Genomic DNA, 19,332 nt, shown 5'->3' on the forward strand with positions numbered 1-19,332 from the left:
GAAGGGAAAAACTAAGCAGTATAAATATGTTAGGATATTGCTATGAAAATGGAATTGGAACGAATATTGACCTGCAAAAAGCATTTAAATTATACGAGAAAGCAGCAAATTTAGGAAATAATATAGCTCAATATAATCTTGCTTTAATGTATAAAGAAGGAAAGTATGTTGATAAAAATATTAATAAAGCTTTTGAGTTGTTTGAAAAATCAGCAAAAGGAGAAAATTTGAATGGAATAAATATGTTAGGATATTGTTATGAATATGGAATTGGAACCAATATTGACCTGCAGAAAGCATTTGAATTATATCAAAAAGCAGCAAATTTAGGGAATAACATAGCTCGATATAATTTTGCTTTAATGTATAAAGAAGGAAAATGTGTTAATAAAAATGATGGTAAAGCTTTTGAATTGTTTAAAAAATCAGCAGAAGGGGAAAATTTAAGCGGAATAAATATGTTGGGATATTGCTATGAAAATGGAATTGGAACTGATATTAATATGAAAAAAGAATTTGAATTATATCACAAAACTGCAAATTTGGGAAATAATGCAGCTCAATATAATCTTGCTTTAATGTATAAAGAAGGAAGATATGTTGATGAAAATTATGAAAGAGCTTTTGAATTTTTGAAAAAATCAGCAGAAGGGAAAAATTTAAGAGGAATAAATTTGTTAGGATATTACTATGAAAATGGAATTGGAACCAATATTGACTTGCAAAAAGCATTTAAATTATATAAAAAAGCAGCAAATTTAGGAAATAATATAGCTCAATATTAATGTATAATGAAGGAAAGTATATTGATAAAAATATTAATAAAGCCTTTGAGTTGTTTGAAAAATCAGCAAAAGGAGAAAATTTGAATGGAATAAATATGTTAGGATATTGTTATGAATATGGAATTGAAACTAATATTAACCTGCAGAAATCATTTGAATTATATCAAAAATCTGCAAATTTAGGAAATAACATAGCTTAATATAATCTTGCTTTAATGTATAAAGAAGGAAAATATGTTAAAAAAAATAATGATAAAGCTTTTGAATTGTTTAATAAAACAGCAAAAGGAGAAGACTTAAATGGAATAAATATGTTAGGATATTGTTATGAATATGGAATTGGAACCAATATTAACCTGCAGAAATATTTGAATTATATTAAAAATTTGCAAAATTACTAGGGAATAATACAGCTCAATATAATCTTGCTTTAATGTATAAAGAAGGAAAATATGTTGATAAAAATAATGATAAAGCTTTTGAATTATTTAAAAAATCAGCAGAGGGAGAAGACTTAAATGGAATATATATGTTAGGATATTGTTATGAAAATGGAATTGGAACTGATATTGACCAATAAAAAGCATTTGAATTATATCAAAAAGCTGCAAATTTAGGAAATAATGATAAAGCTTTTGAGTTGTTTGAAAAATTAGCAAAAGGAGAAAATTTAAATGGAATAAATATGATAGGATATTGTTATGAATATGGAATTGGAACCAACATTAACCTGCAGAAAGCATTTGAATTATATCAAAAATCGGCAAATTTAGGAAATAATATAGCTCAATTTAATCTTGCTTTAATGTATGAAGAAGGAAAATATGTAAATGAAAATTATGAAAGAGCTTTTGAATTTTTAAAAAAATCAGCAGAAGGGAAAAATTTAAGAGGAATAAATATGTTAGGATATTACTATGTAAATGGAATTGGAACCAATATTGACTTGCAAAAAGCATTTGAATTATATGAGAAAGCTGCTGATTTAGGAAATAATATATCTCAATATAATCTTGCTTTAATGTATAAAGAAGGAAAATATGTTGATAAAAATAATGGCAAAGCTTTCGAATTATTTAAAAAATCAGCCAATGGAGAAGATTTAAATGGAATAAATATGTTAGGATATTGTTATGAAAATGGAATTGGAACTGATATTAATGAACAAAAAGCATATGAATTATATCAAAAAGCTGCATATTTAGGAAGTATTATAGCTCAATATAATCTTGCTTTAATGTATAAAGAAGGAAAATATGTTGATAAAAGTAATGATAAAGCTTTTGAATTATTTAAAAAATCAGCAGAGGGAGAAGACTTAAATGGAATAAATATGTTAGGATATTGTTATGAATATGGAATTGGAACCAATATTAACCTGCAAAAAGCATTTGAATTATATGAGAAAGCTGCTGATTTAGGAAATAATATAGCTCAATATAATCTTGCTTTAATGTACAATGAAGGAAAGTATGTTGATAAAAATTACAATAAAGCTTTTGAATTATTTGAAAAATTAGCAAAGGGAGGAGATATATACGGAATATATATGTTAGGATATTGTTATGAAAATGGAAATGGAACTGATATTAATGGGAAAAAAGCATTTATACTATATGAAAAAGCAGCAAATTTAGGAAATAGTATAGCTCAATATAATGTTGCCCTAATGTATAAAGAAGGAAAATATATTTGTAAAAATTATGAACAAGCTTTTAGATTTTTTAGAAGATCAGCAGAAGGAGGATTTCTAAATGGAATAAATATGTTAAGATATTATTATGAAAACGGAATTGGAACTGATATTAATGAGCAAAAAGCATTTGAATTATATGAGAAAGCAGCAAATTTAGGAAATACTCATGGTAATCATCTAGATTATAAACGTACAAATGGTCACTCTGATTGTAATTAAATTTTGGTTAATAGTAGTTCTTCAAATGAAAAAAAAAATATTTTTTTACTTACATGTTCAGAGAGAAATTTTCTGATATTTAACGGATATTCATTGGCAATTTTACGTTTAAAATTATTAACTGTTGTATAACAAGCAGAAAATCCAATACTATTCATTGTATCAATTGCAGCACGTGTTTGCACCCGATGCTGACAAATGTAATCCAACTTCCAACTTGAAATCGTTAACAAACTTATTTCGCATTCCAGCCATGATATAACATAGACTCATAATTGTTTTTCTTGCTTTAACTTTATTATATGCAGATCTGTTATCAGGAACCAATGCCTTTACTAATTTATCAAAAAGACCTTGTAAATGTGGATCTGCTTTTTCTATCATTTGTTTAAAATAGGTAGGATTAAGCTCTAAATTACCACGCTGCTCATATAGAACCTTTGTAAGCATAGTAACCTGCTCGGCAAATGAATAGCTTTTTGATTCTGTATGTAACAAATAAAAAATTAGTTATAAAAAAAAAAAAAATTTAATTTTCAATCATTTTAATATTTACGATTTGAATTTTCTTTATCTGGTTCTAAAAAAAAGGGAACTTCTGACTTTTGAGTATGGTAAGGTTCAACAATACTCATATAATGACTATGACACAATTGTTGTCCGATTCTTAGGTACGTATGTGCTTCATATGTTCCTTTTTTTTGGGCTTTCTCATATGCTAATGAAGTGAATTGACGAAAACGGGTTACTTGATTATTACAATTTTGTACTGAACATGGGCCATGATTTTTTTGGACCATATTGAATAGTTAAAACCCCTACAGATGGGCTGAAAATGGCTCATGGAATGATCTGTAATACGCGTAGTATTATCACGTGTTATTTTATTTAGCCAATCATAACGTGACACACGTTGATCATAACTAGGGATGTTAACAGTTTATGATTGGATGGTTCGAACCGCAGTTTGATCATAGGACCGGTTTCAGTTCAGTTCAAACGTCAAACCAAACCGAGACCGAACCGATAGAAACCGGTTTAGTGAACCGGTTTTAGATCGGTTCAATTAACGGTTACGTGTATCTGCACGCGTAACTTTTTACAATAAAAGAATAACGGATTTTACATTCTTACATTTTTTTATATCACCTTGCATTATTACAACTATGTCGGGAGTTTTTGAAAATGACGATAATAATTTATCAGATGATTCCTTAGCATCTGATGATGAAAGAATTATAAATAAGAAATTGTCAGCAGATGTTTGGGAGTTTTTTCAAAAAATTCAAGATGAGGAAAGTTGGTTAATTACAAACTATAAGTGTATTTTGTGTGCAAAACTTTATTCACCTGGTAATCCAACATCTACACTTTGACGTCATTTAACTAAAAAACATCCATCACATTATAAAAAACCTGAAACCCGCCAAACTACTTTACGTTTTAAACCTTACTCTCCATCAAAATCTAAACCTATCACAGATTCTTTGGTTGATTTTGTTGCAACTGATTTGCAACCTTTTACCATTGTTGAAAATCCTGAATTCAAATTATTAATTAATAAATTGAATCCCCACTATATTTTACCTTGCAGACAAACCTTAAAGGAAAAATTCATAGAAAATTATAAAATGAGAAAAAATGTGTTAATTAATGAAGTCTCACAAATTAACTCAAAAATCTCTCTTACTACTGATATTTGGACTTCAGAAATCTCAAAAGATTGTTATCTTGGAGTAACAATGCATTATATTAACAACAATTGGGAATTAAAAAATCTCTTACTTGATTTAATTCCTGTAAATGGTTCTCATACAGCTGGGTTAATTACTAGCAAGCTTTTACAAATTCTTGAAGAGTTTAGTATCAGTAATAATATTCTTGCATTAACTACAGACAATGGAAGCAACATGATAGCATGTGGTAATCAACTAGCAACTGAATTAGATCAGGAGTTTAATAATATGGCTTTTACTCATTACAGATGTGCTGCACATATTATAAATTTAGCAGTAAAAGCAGGAATGAGTCATGTTGGAAATGAAATCAAAAAACTTCGTCAATTTGTTGTTAAAATCAAGAATTCACCATTATTTTTGGATAAATTATCAGAAATTTGTACCCTTAAAAAAGTTAAATTTCTTAAACCAATTTTAGATATAGACATTCGCTGGAATTCCACATATTTTATGATTAATAGACAAATCTTAATGCAGGGTGTTTCAGAATTACTTGCAACAACAAATGTTGAAGAACTTGGAGATTTATTTCCAACAATATCTGAATGGCGACATATTAAGGTATTTTTTATTTTATAAATTATTATTTATTTTATTTTATAATTATATATTTATTAATTATTATTTTTTTTTTTACAGGAATTAGCAAAGGTATTAGAACCTATGTATGAAGCAACCAATTTATTATCATCATCAAAAAATCCTACACAAGGTGATATAAGATTGGTTTTTAATGGAATGTTTAAAAAATTGGATCATTATCAAAGAGGAAATCACCATACACAAAAGGCAATAGCATCAGCAATTTGTAATAAATTGAAAGCCTATTGGGACAAATATTTGAATCAATCTTCCATTACTTCTTCAATATTAGATCCACACTACAAAACCACATTATTTAGTCATAATGATATAACTGAAATTATTAGTAAATTACAAGAATTATATTTGTCATATTTACCCTTAAATAATCAAACCATACCATCAGCACCAGCACGATCATCTCGTGATTATTTTCTTAATTTACTTAATCCAAATAATATTCGTCAAGAAGTATCGCATGATGAATTAGATCAATACTTAAATTCTCCAGTAGATAGTAATACAGGTTCTTTAATTTGGTGGAAAACTTATGAAAAGGATTACCCAGTACTATCCCAAATAGCTAAGGATTATTTAACAATCCAAGCAACGTCGGTTCCATCAGAAAGGGCATTTTCAATTTCGGGATTAACTATTTCAAAAACTAGAAATAGGTTAGATCCTGAAACGGCAAGGGCAATTATATGCATGAAAAATTGGATATCAGAAAAAGAAAGAATGGAAAATTGAATCAATACTTGCAATATGTCTTTTTTTTTCCTTTTTTTTTACATTATGTGAAATTTTGTTGGTAATTTTTTTTCTTATAATAAAAAATTTTTTGATGATATACGATATATTTAAATTCATGATCTGCATTACACAATTTTGTATAAAATACTATAAATATCCAGTCTAAACTTCGGTCTAAACTTCAGTCCAAACTTCGGTTCAAACTCTGGTTCTAAACCTATAACGGTTCGGTTTTGTACTCAAACCACCAGTTTTTGGACCGAAAACCGGATGGACCGAACCGTTAACATCCCTAATCATAACCAATAAAAACAAACTTTCCTTATGTTGTGTACTGATTATTTTACATTCTTAGGGATACTACTTTTCTAGTAAAAAATAAAATAATTTTACATTCTTAAAAAAATGACAAGAAAAAAACAAGGTACTATGAACTATTCACATTTCATAATATATTAACTGACCTCTTGACATTTATTCGATTAAAATATAGCTAAACACAAGGAAAACAAACTAATAAAAAAGGTAGCGTGGAGTGAAGAAGTTGAGGTAAGCATTTTTCTCCAGTTGCGAAAGAAAACACGTATTTAATAATATTTAATCTAACCTTTCATCTTTTATAATACAGGAGCATCGCAAGAAGCTCATTGAATGTGTAGAGAGATATGCTAAAGCTCAACAAGAAGTTCTATCTATTCCGGGTACCTCAGTCATCGAAGATATCCAATATGCGATGTCTCTTCTATACGAGGAATATAGGGCCAATACCTGGCCCGATAGATTCGAGCACAAATATGATTTATCACTTGCAGAATCTCCAACAAAGTAAGATCAATTGTCTTTTTATTTTGTCTTCTTACTTTTACTTTAATTTTGCATACCTACTAGGGAAGCTTTAGTTGCGGGCAGAATCCTGGAAGAATATTCAGACTTAACAACAGTTTTACATCGAGATCTTAATTACGATATATACTGGGCCGTTAATGAAACTGGAGAAATTCTTGATAAGGCTATAGGATATGATAATCATCTTGAAGAAAGCGACTCTATGGAAGGTTTGTACACCAAAAAAGTGTATATTTATCGACTCTAACACTAAAATAACATACTAACAAAGCTATTATATCAACAATTAGTTGATGATAAATAAGTCTATGGTGCTTATACGTCATCACCCGTACCTCCACAACCATAATATAATAATATAAGGATGTTGAAAGAAGTACAAATACTATTTTTAACTCGTAATTGAATAAATAAAAATTAATTGCGATTTGTGTAGTTTTTTTACTAGTGTATTCCTGTATATAGTGTTTGTATAATAATATTTCTTGATTCAGATTTTTCATTGCACATTGTATTGTGATAAATGCGCACTACAGGAGAACTATTAATTCAATGAATAAAGTCAAAAGAAGTGCACCCTTATGATGAACCGCAATATTAAGAAGTCATTTTTTTATTCATTTTTTTTCTTAGCCGGCTGGGTCCTTTCTCATGTATTATTTTACAAAAATATAATAATAAAGACTTTACTTCGATTTTTTAAGATGCGTGTTTACAAATGATATTAATTATTACATTTACTACTAACATAGCTTCTTAAATTTATAGTTATAAAAAATAATAGCTAAGTTTATATTAGCAAATGGTGCTATTTTGAATGAAATGCGTATAAGATCATATTAGTAAAATTCAGGAAGAAATATGATATTGTATCTTGCAATACCTTTATTAATATTTGCGAATTTCATCGTTGTCGCGCTATCTGTAGTCTGTGAAGGATTTGTAATAATTCTGAGCGGGATCGCAGAAACAAAAAGATATCAAACTTTTATAGGTGACATAAATTCGGCACCTGTTTCTTCACCATCTGTGTCATTATTATTACTATCATCAAGTTGGGTAGTCTGCCTAGACTACCTATGATCTGTATGTGAAATATTTGTAAAATTTCCGTTGTTGATTGTTTTAATATTCCGAATATTCTCATAAAAGTTGACTGAAGGTCCAGTTTTGTTTCCAGAAGTACGATCTTTCTCTCAATCTTTGACACAAGTACGATCTTAGTATGCAAACTTTAGTAAATTATATTCCTAACTTTCTTATAATTTCTCTTATTCCCATCAGGTCGACTTTATATCTTGAACGTCAGGCAAATTTAAAATTCGCCCGCGCCCCATGGGCTCAGTATCAGGTCGACTTTAAATCTTACCTTAAAAGTTTGAATGACAGAAATCTTAAAAATCCCTGCCACGCCACCAATCCCTTATCCTATCTATATCTATCGAACAAATATTGTGCTTGTTCTTTCCTTCGTCTTCCGTCACATTTGACTATTATTTCGAGAGACGTGATATTAAGGCCTATTTTCTGACTGTATTGTTTCTGATCGCACTCTTCCATAAAGTCCCAAGATATCTCATTCTATTGACTTTTGATCGAAATAATTGTCTATAGACATTATTAAAACGAAAAATTATTGAGCAAGAGCGATTTAGTAAAACAAGAAGTAAAACACGATCACTGCGGCAAAAATTACCTTCTTGACCCTTCTCGCATTACTTTCTTGACCCAGTCAAAATATGCATGATTATGTATGACAAAAATGTTCCTTTCTTGACCTGAAATGCGATCGATATGTGATAAACAAAAAAGAAATATTTTATTTTTATTTATATTTAACAAAAATAGCATAAATAGCATGCAATCTGTCTTTTGCGAGTTGCGAGCATGGTCAATACTTTTTTATTTCTACAATATTGATAAAATTAAAATAATTTTATTTTATTTACAAAAGATAGCTGATAAATAGATTACATTTAAGAGAAATACATTAATTAGGTAATAAATACTAGCATAAAACTAAATATTAAAATAAAAAAAAAAATAATAAATTATTTTGTCATTAATCATTAATGATAAAAAAATTTTTAAAATCTCTTTGTGTATATCTCTTGAAAAATTATGAAAATAAGAAAAATAACAACGCGTTAATGTTTTTTTGCAAGAACATTTTTGTCATACATAATCATGCATATTTTGATCAAGTCAAGAAAGTAATACGAGGAGGTCAAGAAAGTAATTTTTGCATCACTGCGTATAAAAAGCATATGACTACGTAACCAAAAAGTTACGGTCACGTGATATTTGATTGTGCTACGTTATCTACGTATACACTTGCCGATAAAAATTTGTATTACGATATTGATTCGTTTATTTTTATTATTTTTTATATTTTTATGTGGGATACATCTTAGAATTGGTACGTTACACGTAAGTTCATTTGTTATATTTCAGCTTGGATGCATATACAGCTTCTAATACTGCACTTCTTTACAATCAGATGTAATGTTAGGCAAAAAAAATTCCGCAATGAAAAAACACCGAAAGGGACATAGATATGTTCATCAAAAGACACGTCTTAAAATATTTTAGATACCCATTTGTATGTTTTATTATCATCATCCCTAAGTACTTTTCATTATTAATAATACTGATTATTTCTCAAATAAGTGGAGCTGTACATACATAAAATTTACCCGCCAAAAAAAAAAAAAAAAAAAAAAAAAATAACGGAGTCTCTGATTGGTTTTCTAATGTTATCGGAAATCTTGGAGATGAACAACAGACAACTTTCTTGAAGATTCTTATTACGGAACAATTATCTAAACTATTTATGAATCAATGCTCAACTTTCGATATAATTTCATTGTCAGACATACCCTACGAAACTGAGAGATGGTTTCTAGGTCATCTCGAGATCGACGAAGTGAAGCAACAGATGCCCCGGTTAAGGTTGAAGGGTTTCACCTAGACTGGATGTTCACGGTATAACTAATCTTTATGAAGTTTTCATATTTTTTGTTTTATTACTAAGTATTAACAGATTCCTACATATAGAAACATGATCTTGGAAAAGATATTTCACATGACCGAGAATTTTCCCTATATGAGCGTGCAGGATAATGGCACCAAGAATTTTTCAGACATTTCTTTATAAAAACACTCAGAGGTATGCACAGAAACCTAGTCAAAAGCAATTGCTATCGAAAATAGAGGAGCACTTTCAAAACAAGTTTTAAATGTTTGTAATAAATTAATTATGCCTGGTTTCGTATCATCGTGGTTCTACCTTCATGCTGTTCTTATAATATATGTAGGAGGCGGATTCTACACATCAATTGAGTTGAAAAGTTCGATATCCCTACTTCGTATGATGAAATTTGGAAGCTAACTAAAATTACACGTATTATGTTGCAAATTAAGGTTGGTAATATCCAATCCCAATTTAAACTTAAGATTTACTTACACTCACTTCATTTTTTTTTTCACTTGACATGCATAAATTGTTGCGTTCTACAGTTTCTCGATTCGAACGTATAATGGAAAGAGCTGAAAAAGAAAAGTTTATTCCCGGAAAGTAACAATTATCAAACAAAGAAATCCCGCACACCAAAAAAAACCGAGGTATACGGACTTTTCGCCGAAGCCCATTTCACCGAAGGGACGTTTAACCGAAAGGACATTTCGCCAAAAGTATATTTTATCGAATCCATTTCACCGAATCGTCCATTTCACCAAATGGACATTTCGTTCGAAAATGGTAGCGATTAACATTTTTATAAAAAATATTCATAGCGCAATGAAAATAAAAATTGAATTAATTTTAGAGATTTTTTTTATTATTACTTATTACTTCAACATTCAAGTAACTGATATTAATTGTTAAGCAATAAATAAATAACTTTATTTTCCTGAAAACATTTATTCACGAAAAATAAGTAAAAAAAAAGATTAATGTATATTACAGTATAAACAACGAGATAAATTTGATAAGAAATCAGTTAATTCAAAATTTATCTAGAAATTTCTTTATGTATTTATTATAAAAAGAAATAAAATAACTGCGAAATGTCAATTCGACAAAATGGCTTCTGCGAAATGGGTATTTCGACGAAACGTCCTTTTGGTGAAATATCACTTTAGTGAAACATCCCTTCAGTGAAATGGCTTCGGCGAAATGGGTTTCGGTGGAATATACTTCAGCAAAAAGTTCTTTAAGCACTATGAACAAATTATATTTATACATTTCATTGCGGTTAAGTAAAACTATGATTTAAATTAGAGGTTTATATCATAATTTTTTTATTAAATAAAAAAATTACGAAAGTGTGACAAAATATTAATTAATGTCGGATATTTTATATTTAAGATAAATAATAAATAGTCATTTACAATTTTTGCTTTTCAAAGATTTACTTCAAACGCAATTGAAAATAATTTTTCTAAGAAACATTATATAGTATGCAATAAAATGCTAACTGATGAGATTTAAATTATTTGAGAAATTTTTTACATTAAAATTAGAATTTCCATAGTTCAATTTAAATAATATGATCCATGATAGTAATTACATTTAATTAATGACAAAGTGTTTCGGCCTTAAAATATAAAATATATTTTTGTAAAGACAAAAAGGAAGGGGATAATAAACTATAAAGAAAAGAAAGATACAAGTAAATTTATTTGGTTACTTCACTGGGAAATGGGGAATAATGAAAGATTAAATAGTTTTTGGATAAAGTGACTTTTTATAAATTTGTAATTGTTAGTCAGAGTATAAATATTACGTCATAATCTCAATAGTTAGGTTAAAAGCAAATAAACAAACCAAATAGACTGATGACGCATAAATTTTTCTGTTAATATTCCAAGTTCCAACTAATAAAACATAACTCTTCCCTTTATATTATTTAAATTTTCAAAATATAAATTTAATAATTACTTGTAAATAAATTATTCTAAAGAATAAAAACAAATTATTGAAATCAACAATTTGTATATAATAATCTAATTTATGTCAATTTCTTTTTTAGATTATACTACAATAGATAATAATACAAATTAATATATTGTTATTACTGTACATTGCTTCTAAAAAAAAATATTAGGTTTTTTAATCCATAATTATTTATATTTGATACAATGTACTATCTAAATTGTAAATCGTCTTGTTCAATTTGAAAAAACATTTTTTTTTCTTGTATTATTTTTTCTAATTACTATTTTCTTGTTTTTGTTCAATTTGATAAATATACCATAATTTATTAAAAACATCTTCTAATTCTCTACCTGAAATATAAATGTCACTTTCATCATCATTAGATATAAAACAATTATCAAACATTAAATGAATATCTTTCTTAAACTCCTCTGCATTTAAATATTGATTATTTTCTAATTTTAAATTAATAGTAAATAAATCTATTGGTTGATTTATTGTAACATTAAAATAATTTGAATTAATATATTTATAAAATGGATAAGCATGAGGATCATTTTCAAGTTCATAAAGAATATCATAACAAAATAATAAATCTGGTTTAATATTATCTTTAGTATTAGTTTTCTTGATTGTATTTTTTTTGTATATTGCACCAGGTATTAAATTGTCTTTTCTATATTGTTTGATTACTTCACACCAATATGCTTGAAAATATTTTTCATGTTGTAAACGTTCTGTGTTTATCTAGTAATTTATAAAAAAAAAGATTGTTAATAGTGTTTTAAAAAAAAGGTCTATATAAGGTTTATCATTTATTTAAACATACCTTTTCTTTTAAAACATCAAATGTACTCATTTTTAATATTATTTTATTTATCATCAAAAATTTTGCTTCTTCCAAAAATTTAATTGCCCAATAATCATCAAAGGTTTTCCAGTTTGAGAATGGTAAAGATGAAATAAATGATAATGATGAAATAAAAATAATATCGTGGTGTTTGATTAAGAATTCTCGATATGATAAATTAAATCTGTTGTATGTCAAATATCTGGTAAGATCTAAAAGTCAAAAGATGATTTATGTAAGAAACTGAAAAAGAAGAAAAAATTACAATTATTTGTTATAAACTTTACATTCTTTGCCAAGATATAAACTCATGTTTGTAATAAATGTTTATAAATGTTTATTGAATGCCAGAGACAATAAATGGTTCAGAGCTGTGATTGTATAAATGAAATTTATACAATATATAATTTATACAATATATCAGAGAGGAATGTCAGAGATGTCAGAGAAGAGACTATGCTAAAAAAAAATTCTTAAAATTTTGTAAAATTGAGGGCCCTTAAATAAAAAAAATTTTCTTTGTAGACAATATGACTCATTAATGTGAAGAATTATAGCATGAAAAAATTAAGCCATGTTTGGTAAATGACTCAACTTTACCACTTCAGCCTGACCCATTATCCCATTATTCCAAAAACGATGACTCATAATCATTTGATTGTAATGTAATCATACTGCTTACATGCATGAAAAATCTGTACTTGTAGGTTTTAAGAATTTAATAAAGTAACAAGAATTTTTTCAATTTCTAAGATTATAAGTAAACTTTTGAAACAAAAGAGATTTAAATATGTGTCAAATATTTTAGTTGATAAAGATTCGATGTTCCTTAAATATAAATATATGTTTGGTTTTAATATGTGAGTTTTAGAATTGTTATAAAATTCATATTTTTTTGCACTGACATTGGATATTTTATTATCGAAAATAAAAAAAATTCATAAAAGAATAATTGGATCTATTTAGTTCGTAAATCAAACTGATAATATTTGTACTATAACAAATGAAAAGTCTTTTTTTTTATTTCATTAAAAAATGAACATTTCTCATTTATTTACGATTTAATTAAATTACTTGTATTTTTACTATCCTTTTACATCGTTTTATTTAAATAATTGTAATTTATATAAATAGAAAAAAGAAATTAAGTAAGGAGGAAATATTTAAAATATTAAAGTATATCACAAAATTTATTTGTTTATTTATTTATTTTTTATGATAAAATATTTTAACTCGACTTAGCTAGATAATAAGAATATCTACAGATATATTATAAACTAACAATTTTTTGGACAAGTCGGGTGTTACTATATTCTACGCCATACATAATATATAGGACATCGTTTCTTTTTTCACTCTAAAGAAAATAACTTTCTACGATGTTTACTCTTTTACGATAATATCATGAATAATTAGTAATACGAATGGAAAATTTCAGCTCAAGGCTAAGGGCGGGATAAGTCACCAATGTCAATACTTCATGTAATACTCCCTGACACAAAAATATCCAGTCATAACTACGCTACAAAGATTATGCCAGATTTGATAGGGAATTCCATATGGATCGAACTCTAAACAAAATAGATTTTCTCATCTCTTCCAGCATGTGACGTCTGTGACGATGTTACAACAATAAAACCTTAAACAGCACTTCGGATTTAATACCGGTTTCCGTTTCCTATATACAGTATGTAGTGGCGTAGTATATCGAAATCAACATAATCAATAAACATCTTCATGCATTTTCTAATAATTTCAATTCTTGAAATTGCTACATATTTGAAAAGCTTTTATTATTTATACTTAAAAAAAAAACAATAATAAGTTCCAATAGGTCTTTGATTGCAATAAAAAAGCTTTATTATGCAATTTATAACATTACAGTAAATATCAAGTATGATTTACATTTATATACTCTTAACAAATTTCTTTAATCAGTACACTTTCACTTTTCTTTAATACACGCTCAAAACAATATTCTATCGAACGGGATTGAAAAGTGACGGTACTATTTTCTGGATGATAAGTGAAAATATTTTTCTCTGGGATATCATCTGCTTCATCTACTTCTATGGGATTATTGAAAAATCTCTCATGTGCAGTACGGGTAAGCTTTTTTGAATTAAGCAAACCATTAATGACTCATTCTCCTGTTTCATAATATTCATACCTTCAAATCGTGACCTTCAAGAAGCTTTGCGGTTCTCAATTTGTCTAAAACTTTCATTAAGATTTCCTGTTCTATAACTGCAGAAATAGAATTTGTAAGAAGAAATCAAAAGCGAAAGCTCATAAATTTTTTGGATGCAAAAATACTTTCAAAAGTTTGTCCATTTAGGAAATCATCTGTTACAGACTTTTCAGTTCTATAATACGACCAACTAAATTGTATAGCTTTCTTGACTCTTCTGCATTGATATTGCATTTTGCTGTTAAATATTTTATTGATCAAGATCACCGATTTCCACCACTGTTTAGCACGTGACCAAGAACTTTGTGCTAGATAGAAATAAGAATATTGATCAAACAAATGTACTTATAAATTTATGAATTAAAGAAAAGATACTTACATTGCATTTTTTTAGGGACTTTTCCTTCACTACTTACGAATACAGCAATATAATTTCGTTTATCTGCATTATCCTTATCATCTTTTTGAAGTATATCTAGAACTTAAAGAATTTTTATGAACTAATCGGCCAACATTATCATAAATAATAATTGCATTTCTTTTTGTATTTTCTAAGACCACGCTTAAATGCTTCAACCAACGTGGATAAGTAAACTTCTCTATAAAGGGAAATTAGGGTTAAAACATTTGTTCTCAGCTATAAACAGTAAAAATCAACTTACCAGTATGACCCACAATATTCCGTTTCAATAGTGCCGTGAAGGAAACACATTTCTCGAATGAAAAATCAATAGCTTTTGCAAATTCCTCGGCAAATTTCTCAATGTTTGCAGGAACTCCCATTCCACCTTGTGTACCTTTGTCATCCTGTCCTACTTCGTTTGACGCTATTTTAATTAATATAGTCTTCCCAGTTCCGTGTTCACCAGATACCACATGATAGAATGATTGATCTTCATTAGGTTGGAGAATTCCCTTAAGGAGTTTCATAATTTTAGGTCGGGAAACAAGCTTATCACTTGAAATTTCAACTTAGGGCGGGTTCCGTTATTGAAAAGATACTCATTATACTTGTTTCGAAGCCAAGCGTATAGGATATCCCAAATATAAATATGCCAAGGACGGATATCATCATAATTGAGGTGGATATGTATCCTTCGGAGGAGGTATGAGGAGAAAGTGAAAAAATTAGATTGTTTCGAGAAATGAAAATAAAAAAAAAGTGTAACGTTAAAAATATAGATATAAATACTGTAAATATACAAATATGGTTTGTTTACATTGTAATCGATGGTTAATGAAATGAAAGATCTGAACTATTTTGGAGGAAGACATTAATAAAGAATTTAATGGTTTAATTACGTTGTATTTAAAAGTAGTAATGTAATGATTGATTTTAAAAAGATAATTTAACGGATTGAATTAACATTGAATTTAAAAAAGTTTTGAGAAATTTTGAGAGTATATATTTATAAACCTTTTTGAATAAATCGTATAGACTCTTGCATGTATTTTTATTGAATCATTTTTTAATTATTTAATTATTCTTTCTTTATATAAAAAGGGGAGTGATTAACCTAGTAAAAATTTTAACAAATAATAGATTTTTAACAATCATTAAAGATTCCAACAATCGAAAATTCACAACATTAAAGATTTTTAATATGTGTATACTATACTTATCTTTATTTTTTAAACAAGGAGAGAAATGAGTTAAACAAAATATTATAATAATTTTCATATGATTTATCATATATACGCATATCCCTTTTTTAAAAAAATATATGTACTGTATATATATATATATGATGACTAGCCGTCAATTGTTCAGCGAAAAAAAATATATTTTTTTAGACTATTAGACTGTTTTGTTTCGTGTAACACGTAGACTTTGAACAACAATAAATTTTACGCTATAACAATAATGTAGTTAATAATACTTAATATATTTAATTATGTAATTGTCTAAATAATCGATTGTGATCCCGAACTAGGGATATATAATAACAAAATTTGACCAATTTGGACCTCTAATAATGATTAAAGAATAAAAGCCACGCGTAAATAAAATCACAACCGATAGTACGAGAAGTTTTATGATTTTAGGGTTTAAATCATTATGCAATAAATTTTTAATTTTTTTTTTAAAGTATGATACAACAATTATTTATGAAAAACATTTATGCAACAATAATTCTGCTCAGAAAAAACAATACAGCGACTTAGTGGAAAATATCGTTATGGTTTTATAATCTGTATTATAAAGTATACACACACAAAACGAATACGGAACCAGATCAACCGTACGAGCGCTAAACTCCTTTTTTCGCATAAATTTTTAATCTTTAGAATGTCTAGAAGAGTTTATTTATTTTTTTTTGTAATCAATATAATAGTCGTTATATATAATTTTGCTTAAAAATAGGGGTAATTTAAATAAATTTAAATATCAGTAAGATAATTTTTGCAGATTTCCAATTATTTTATCATTTTCTTTTTTTTCATCAATTTAACAAATTCTACTAAGTTAAAATGAGAAGTAAATTTCTTTTTTACAATTTATGTTGTTTTTTACGAAAATTTTAAATCTAAAAGACCAAAACTAGAAAATGATTCCCATTTTTATTCTTAAAGTTAGTTTCATCTAGTTTCATCTTACATATTTATTGAAGATAGAAAGTGTTGAACAGAAAATGTAATATATTGCGGGTTGATAATAAGTATTTACATTAGTACTTTCTTAAATACTCGATTTTATTTTTAATATATAGAAGAGTAAATATGAAAAACCACAAAAAAATAAGCTAAAAGAATCTAAAATTAACCTGTATTAATATAACCTATTAAACAATTAAAACGATAACCCACTAAAGGGACCACTCTAAGGAATGAACTTCAGGATTAATGACCGCCGATCACCATGTTCAAAAATTTTTAGGATGAAAAAATAGGTGGTGGAATTCATAAAGTATATAGAAGGCAACGTTTTAACGCATTTCGACACTTGGAGTAGAATGGATAGTGATTATATAGATTAGTCGTTTGGGTTTAAGACAAGGTTATGTATAGAGGAGGGTAGCTTCTTGTAGTTCGACTTTAGGTAGTCACAAAAAAGTAGCTATTTGTAATCTTATTAGTCAGATTGTGATGGTGCTGCTAACCTTTTTTTTTCCGTAGATAGGATTTGGGTTTAATCTATATGTGATACAATTGGAATAATGCGGGAACGTATATATAAAACATATAAGTCGTGTTTGGACATTTTTTGATACTGTAATAATTTACGGAATTTCTCATCATTACGGGTGTACAATTGCAAAGCTTAAGGAGTATCGACCTATTGAACTATACATGGATCCTGATTTCAACCAGGAGCTTGCACATCGTTCACAGTATTTAAATTGAAATAATTTAAATGACTTCAAAGAAATAAATAAACAAATTCATATGGCTGCTTATTTTATTTATCAAATGATAATATAAATTTTAAACCCTATAAACATTTAAAAACATTATTACTTATGATATTGAATTGCCAATTAAAAATTATTTTTAAACCACAATGTCATTAGACAATAAACAAAATATTTATTATTTACTATAAAAATGTTAAAATAAAAACAATAGAATAGAATGAATAAAGTGACATCTTAATATCTATTAAAATATAAAATATATACTCAGTTAGCTATCTATCAAGTTATTAATAATCATAAAAGTTTAATCATTACTTGTTTAAAAGAATACTTAGATTCTCTTTAACGTCTAAATGTCCATTTTCTACAGCTTTGTTGTACCAATAAATAGAATTTTCTAGATTTTTGTTAGTCCCTTCACCTTGTTCATATAAATATGCAAGACTTTTTTGTGCAAAAATATTTCCTCTCTCTGCAGCTATCTTATATAAGCCAAATGCCTTTTCTTTATTCATATCAGTCCCAAAACCTTTTTCATAACAGTATCCAAGTTTATATTGAGCATCAACGAGTCCTAGATTAGCTGATTTTTTATAAAACTCATATGCTCTAACTTTATTTTCCCAAACACCCTTGCCTAATTCATAAAATTCACCTAATTTATATAATGCATATTTATTATCATTTTCTGCAGCTTTATGATACCAATAATTAACCTTGTCTAAATCATTTACTATTTCTTCAAAGTTATCTTTGAAGTTACTGCCTGCTGCATCATTATATAATTCAAATCCCTTTTCTTTATTAATTTCAGTCCCAATTCCATTTACATAACAATATCCAAGCTGAAACTTTGCAGTTATATGCCCATTTTCAGCTGATTTTTTATAAAGTTCAAATGCTTTAATTTCATTCTTATTTACGAAAGTTCCTAATTCATAATATTCACCTAAATTACATTGTGCTTCCTCACTTCCATCTTCTGCTGCTTTGTTAAACCAATAAAAAGCCTTTTTGAGACTCTTTTCAGTTCCTTCACCATTATCATATAAGAATCCCAAGCTATTTCGAGCGCAATTATGTCCTGCCTTAGCTGCTATACTATATAACTTAAATGCTTTTATTTTATTAGCTTCAGTGCCAATACCACTAAAATAACAATATCCAAGTTGATTTATAGCATTTAAATAACCTTGATTAGCCGATCTTTCATAATATTCAAAAGCTTTATTTTCATCTTTTTCAATACCTTCTCCATTTTCATATAAACATCCAAGACAAAATTGAGCTATATCATATCCTTTGTCTGCCACTATTTTGTAAAATTCGAATGCTTTTATGTTATTAACCTCAGTTCCAATTCCATTATTATAACA

The 19,332-nt window shown here is 27.5% G+C and overlaps 6 protein-coding genes across 6 annotated transcripts; 3 read left to right on the forward strand and 3 right to left on the reverse strand.

The window, feature by feature from the left end:
• Positions 1–26: 26 nt before the first annotated feature.
• Positions 27–785, forward strand: OCT59_028488 (uncharacterized protein; the record flags this gene model as incomplete). The annotated part of the gene is made up of 1 exon (XM_066147319.1): positions 27–785. One exon carries the CDS (start codon positions 27–29, stop codon positions 783–785), a length of 759 nt encoding a protein of 252 aa, XP_065994037.1.
• Positions 786–1,470: 685 nt separating this feature from the next.
• On the forward strand, positions 1,471–2,700 carry OCT59_028489 (uncharacterized protein; the record flags this gene model as incomplete). The annotated part of the gene is made up of 1 exon (XM_066147320.1): positions 1,471–2,700. The coding sequence occupies one exon, from the start codon at positions 1,471–1,473 to the stop codon at positions 2,698–2,700; it is 1,230 nt and encodes a 409-aa protein (XP_065994038.1).
• Positions 2,701–6,179: 3,479 nt separating this feature from the next.
• Positions 6,180–6,924, forward strand: OCT59_028490 (uncharacterized protein; the record flags this gene model as incomplete). Its single annotated transcript, XM_066147321.1, has 5 exons — positions 6,180–6,198; positions 6,268–6,323; positions 6,403–6,599; positions 6,663–6,829; positions 6,911–6,924. 5 exons carry the CDS (start codon positions 6,180–6,182, stop codon positions 6,922–6,924), a joined length of 453 nt encoding a protein of 150 aa, XP_065994039.1.
• Positions 6,925–11,832: 4,908 nt separating this feature from the next.
• OCT59_028491 (uncharacterized protein) lies at positions 11,833–12,418 on the reverse strand (the record flags this gene model as incomplete). The annotated part of the gene is made up of 2 exons (XM_066147322.1): positions 11,833–12,306; positions 12,389–12,418. 2 exons carry the CDS (start codon positions 12,416–12,418, stop codon positions 11,833–11,835), a joined length of 504 nt encoding a protein of 167 aa, XP_065994040.1.
• Positions 12,419–14,326: 1,908 nt separating this feature from the next.
• Positions 14,327–15,530, reverse strand: OCT59_028492 (uncharacterized protein; the record flags this gene model as incomplete). The annotated part of the gene is made up of 5 exons (XM_066147324.1): positions 14,327–14,521; positions 14,580–14,656; positions 14,726–14,908; positions 14,980–15,081; positions 15,263–15,530. The coding sequence occupies 5 exons, from the start codon at positions 15,528–15,530 to the stop codon at positions 14,327–14,329; spliced, it is 825 nt and encodes a 274-aa protein (XP_065994041.1).
• Positions 15,531–18,190: 2,660 nt separating this feature from the next.
• OCT59_028493 (uncharacterized protein) lies at positions 18,191–19,214 on the reverse strand (the record flags this gene model as incomplete). The annotated part of the gene is made up of 3 exons (XM_066147325.1): positions 18,191–18,197; positions 18,272–19,065; positions 19,206–19,214. 3 exons carry the CDS (start codon positions 19,212–19,214, stop codon positions 18,191–18,193), a joined length of 810 nt encoding a protein of 269 aa, XP_065994042.1.
• Between the last annotated feature and the right edge of the window lie 118 nt (positions 19,215–19,332).

This window comes from Rhizophagus irregularis, chromosome 8 (genome assembly GCF_026210795.1).
Source record: "Rhizophagus irregularis chromosome 8, complete sequence".
Lineage (NCBI taxonomy): Eukaryota > Fungi > Glomeromycota > Glomeromycetes > Glomerales > Glomeraceae > Rhizophagus > Rhizophagus irregularis.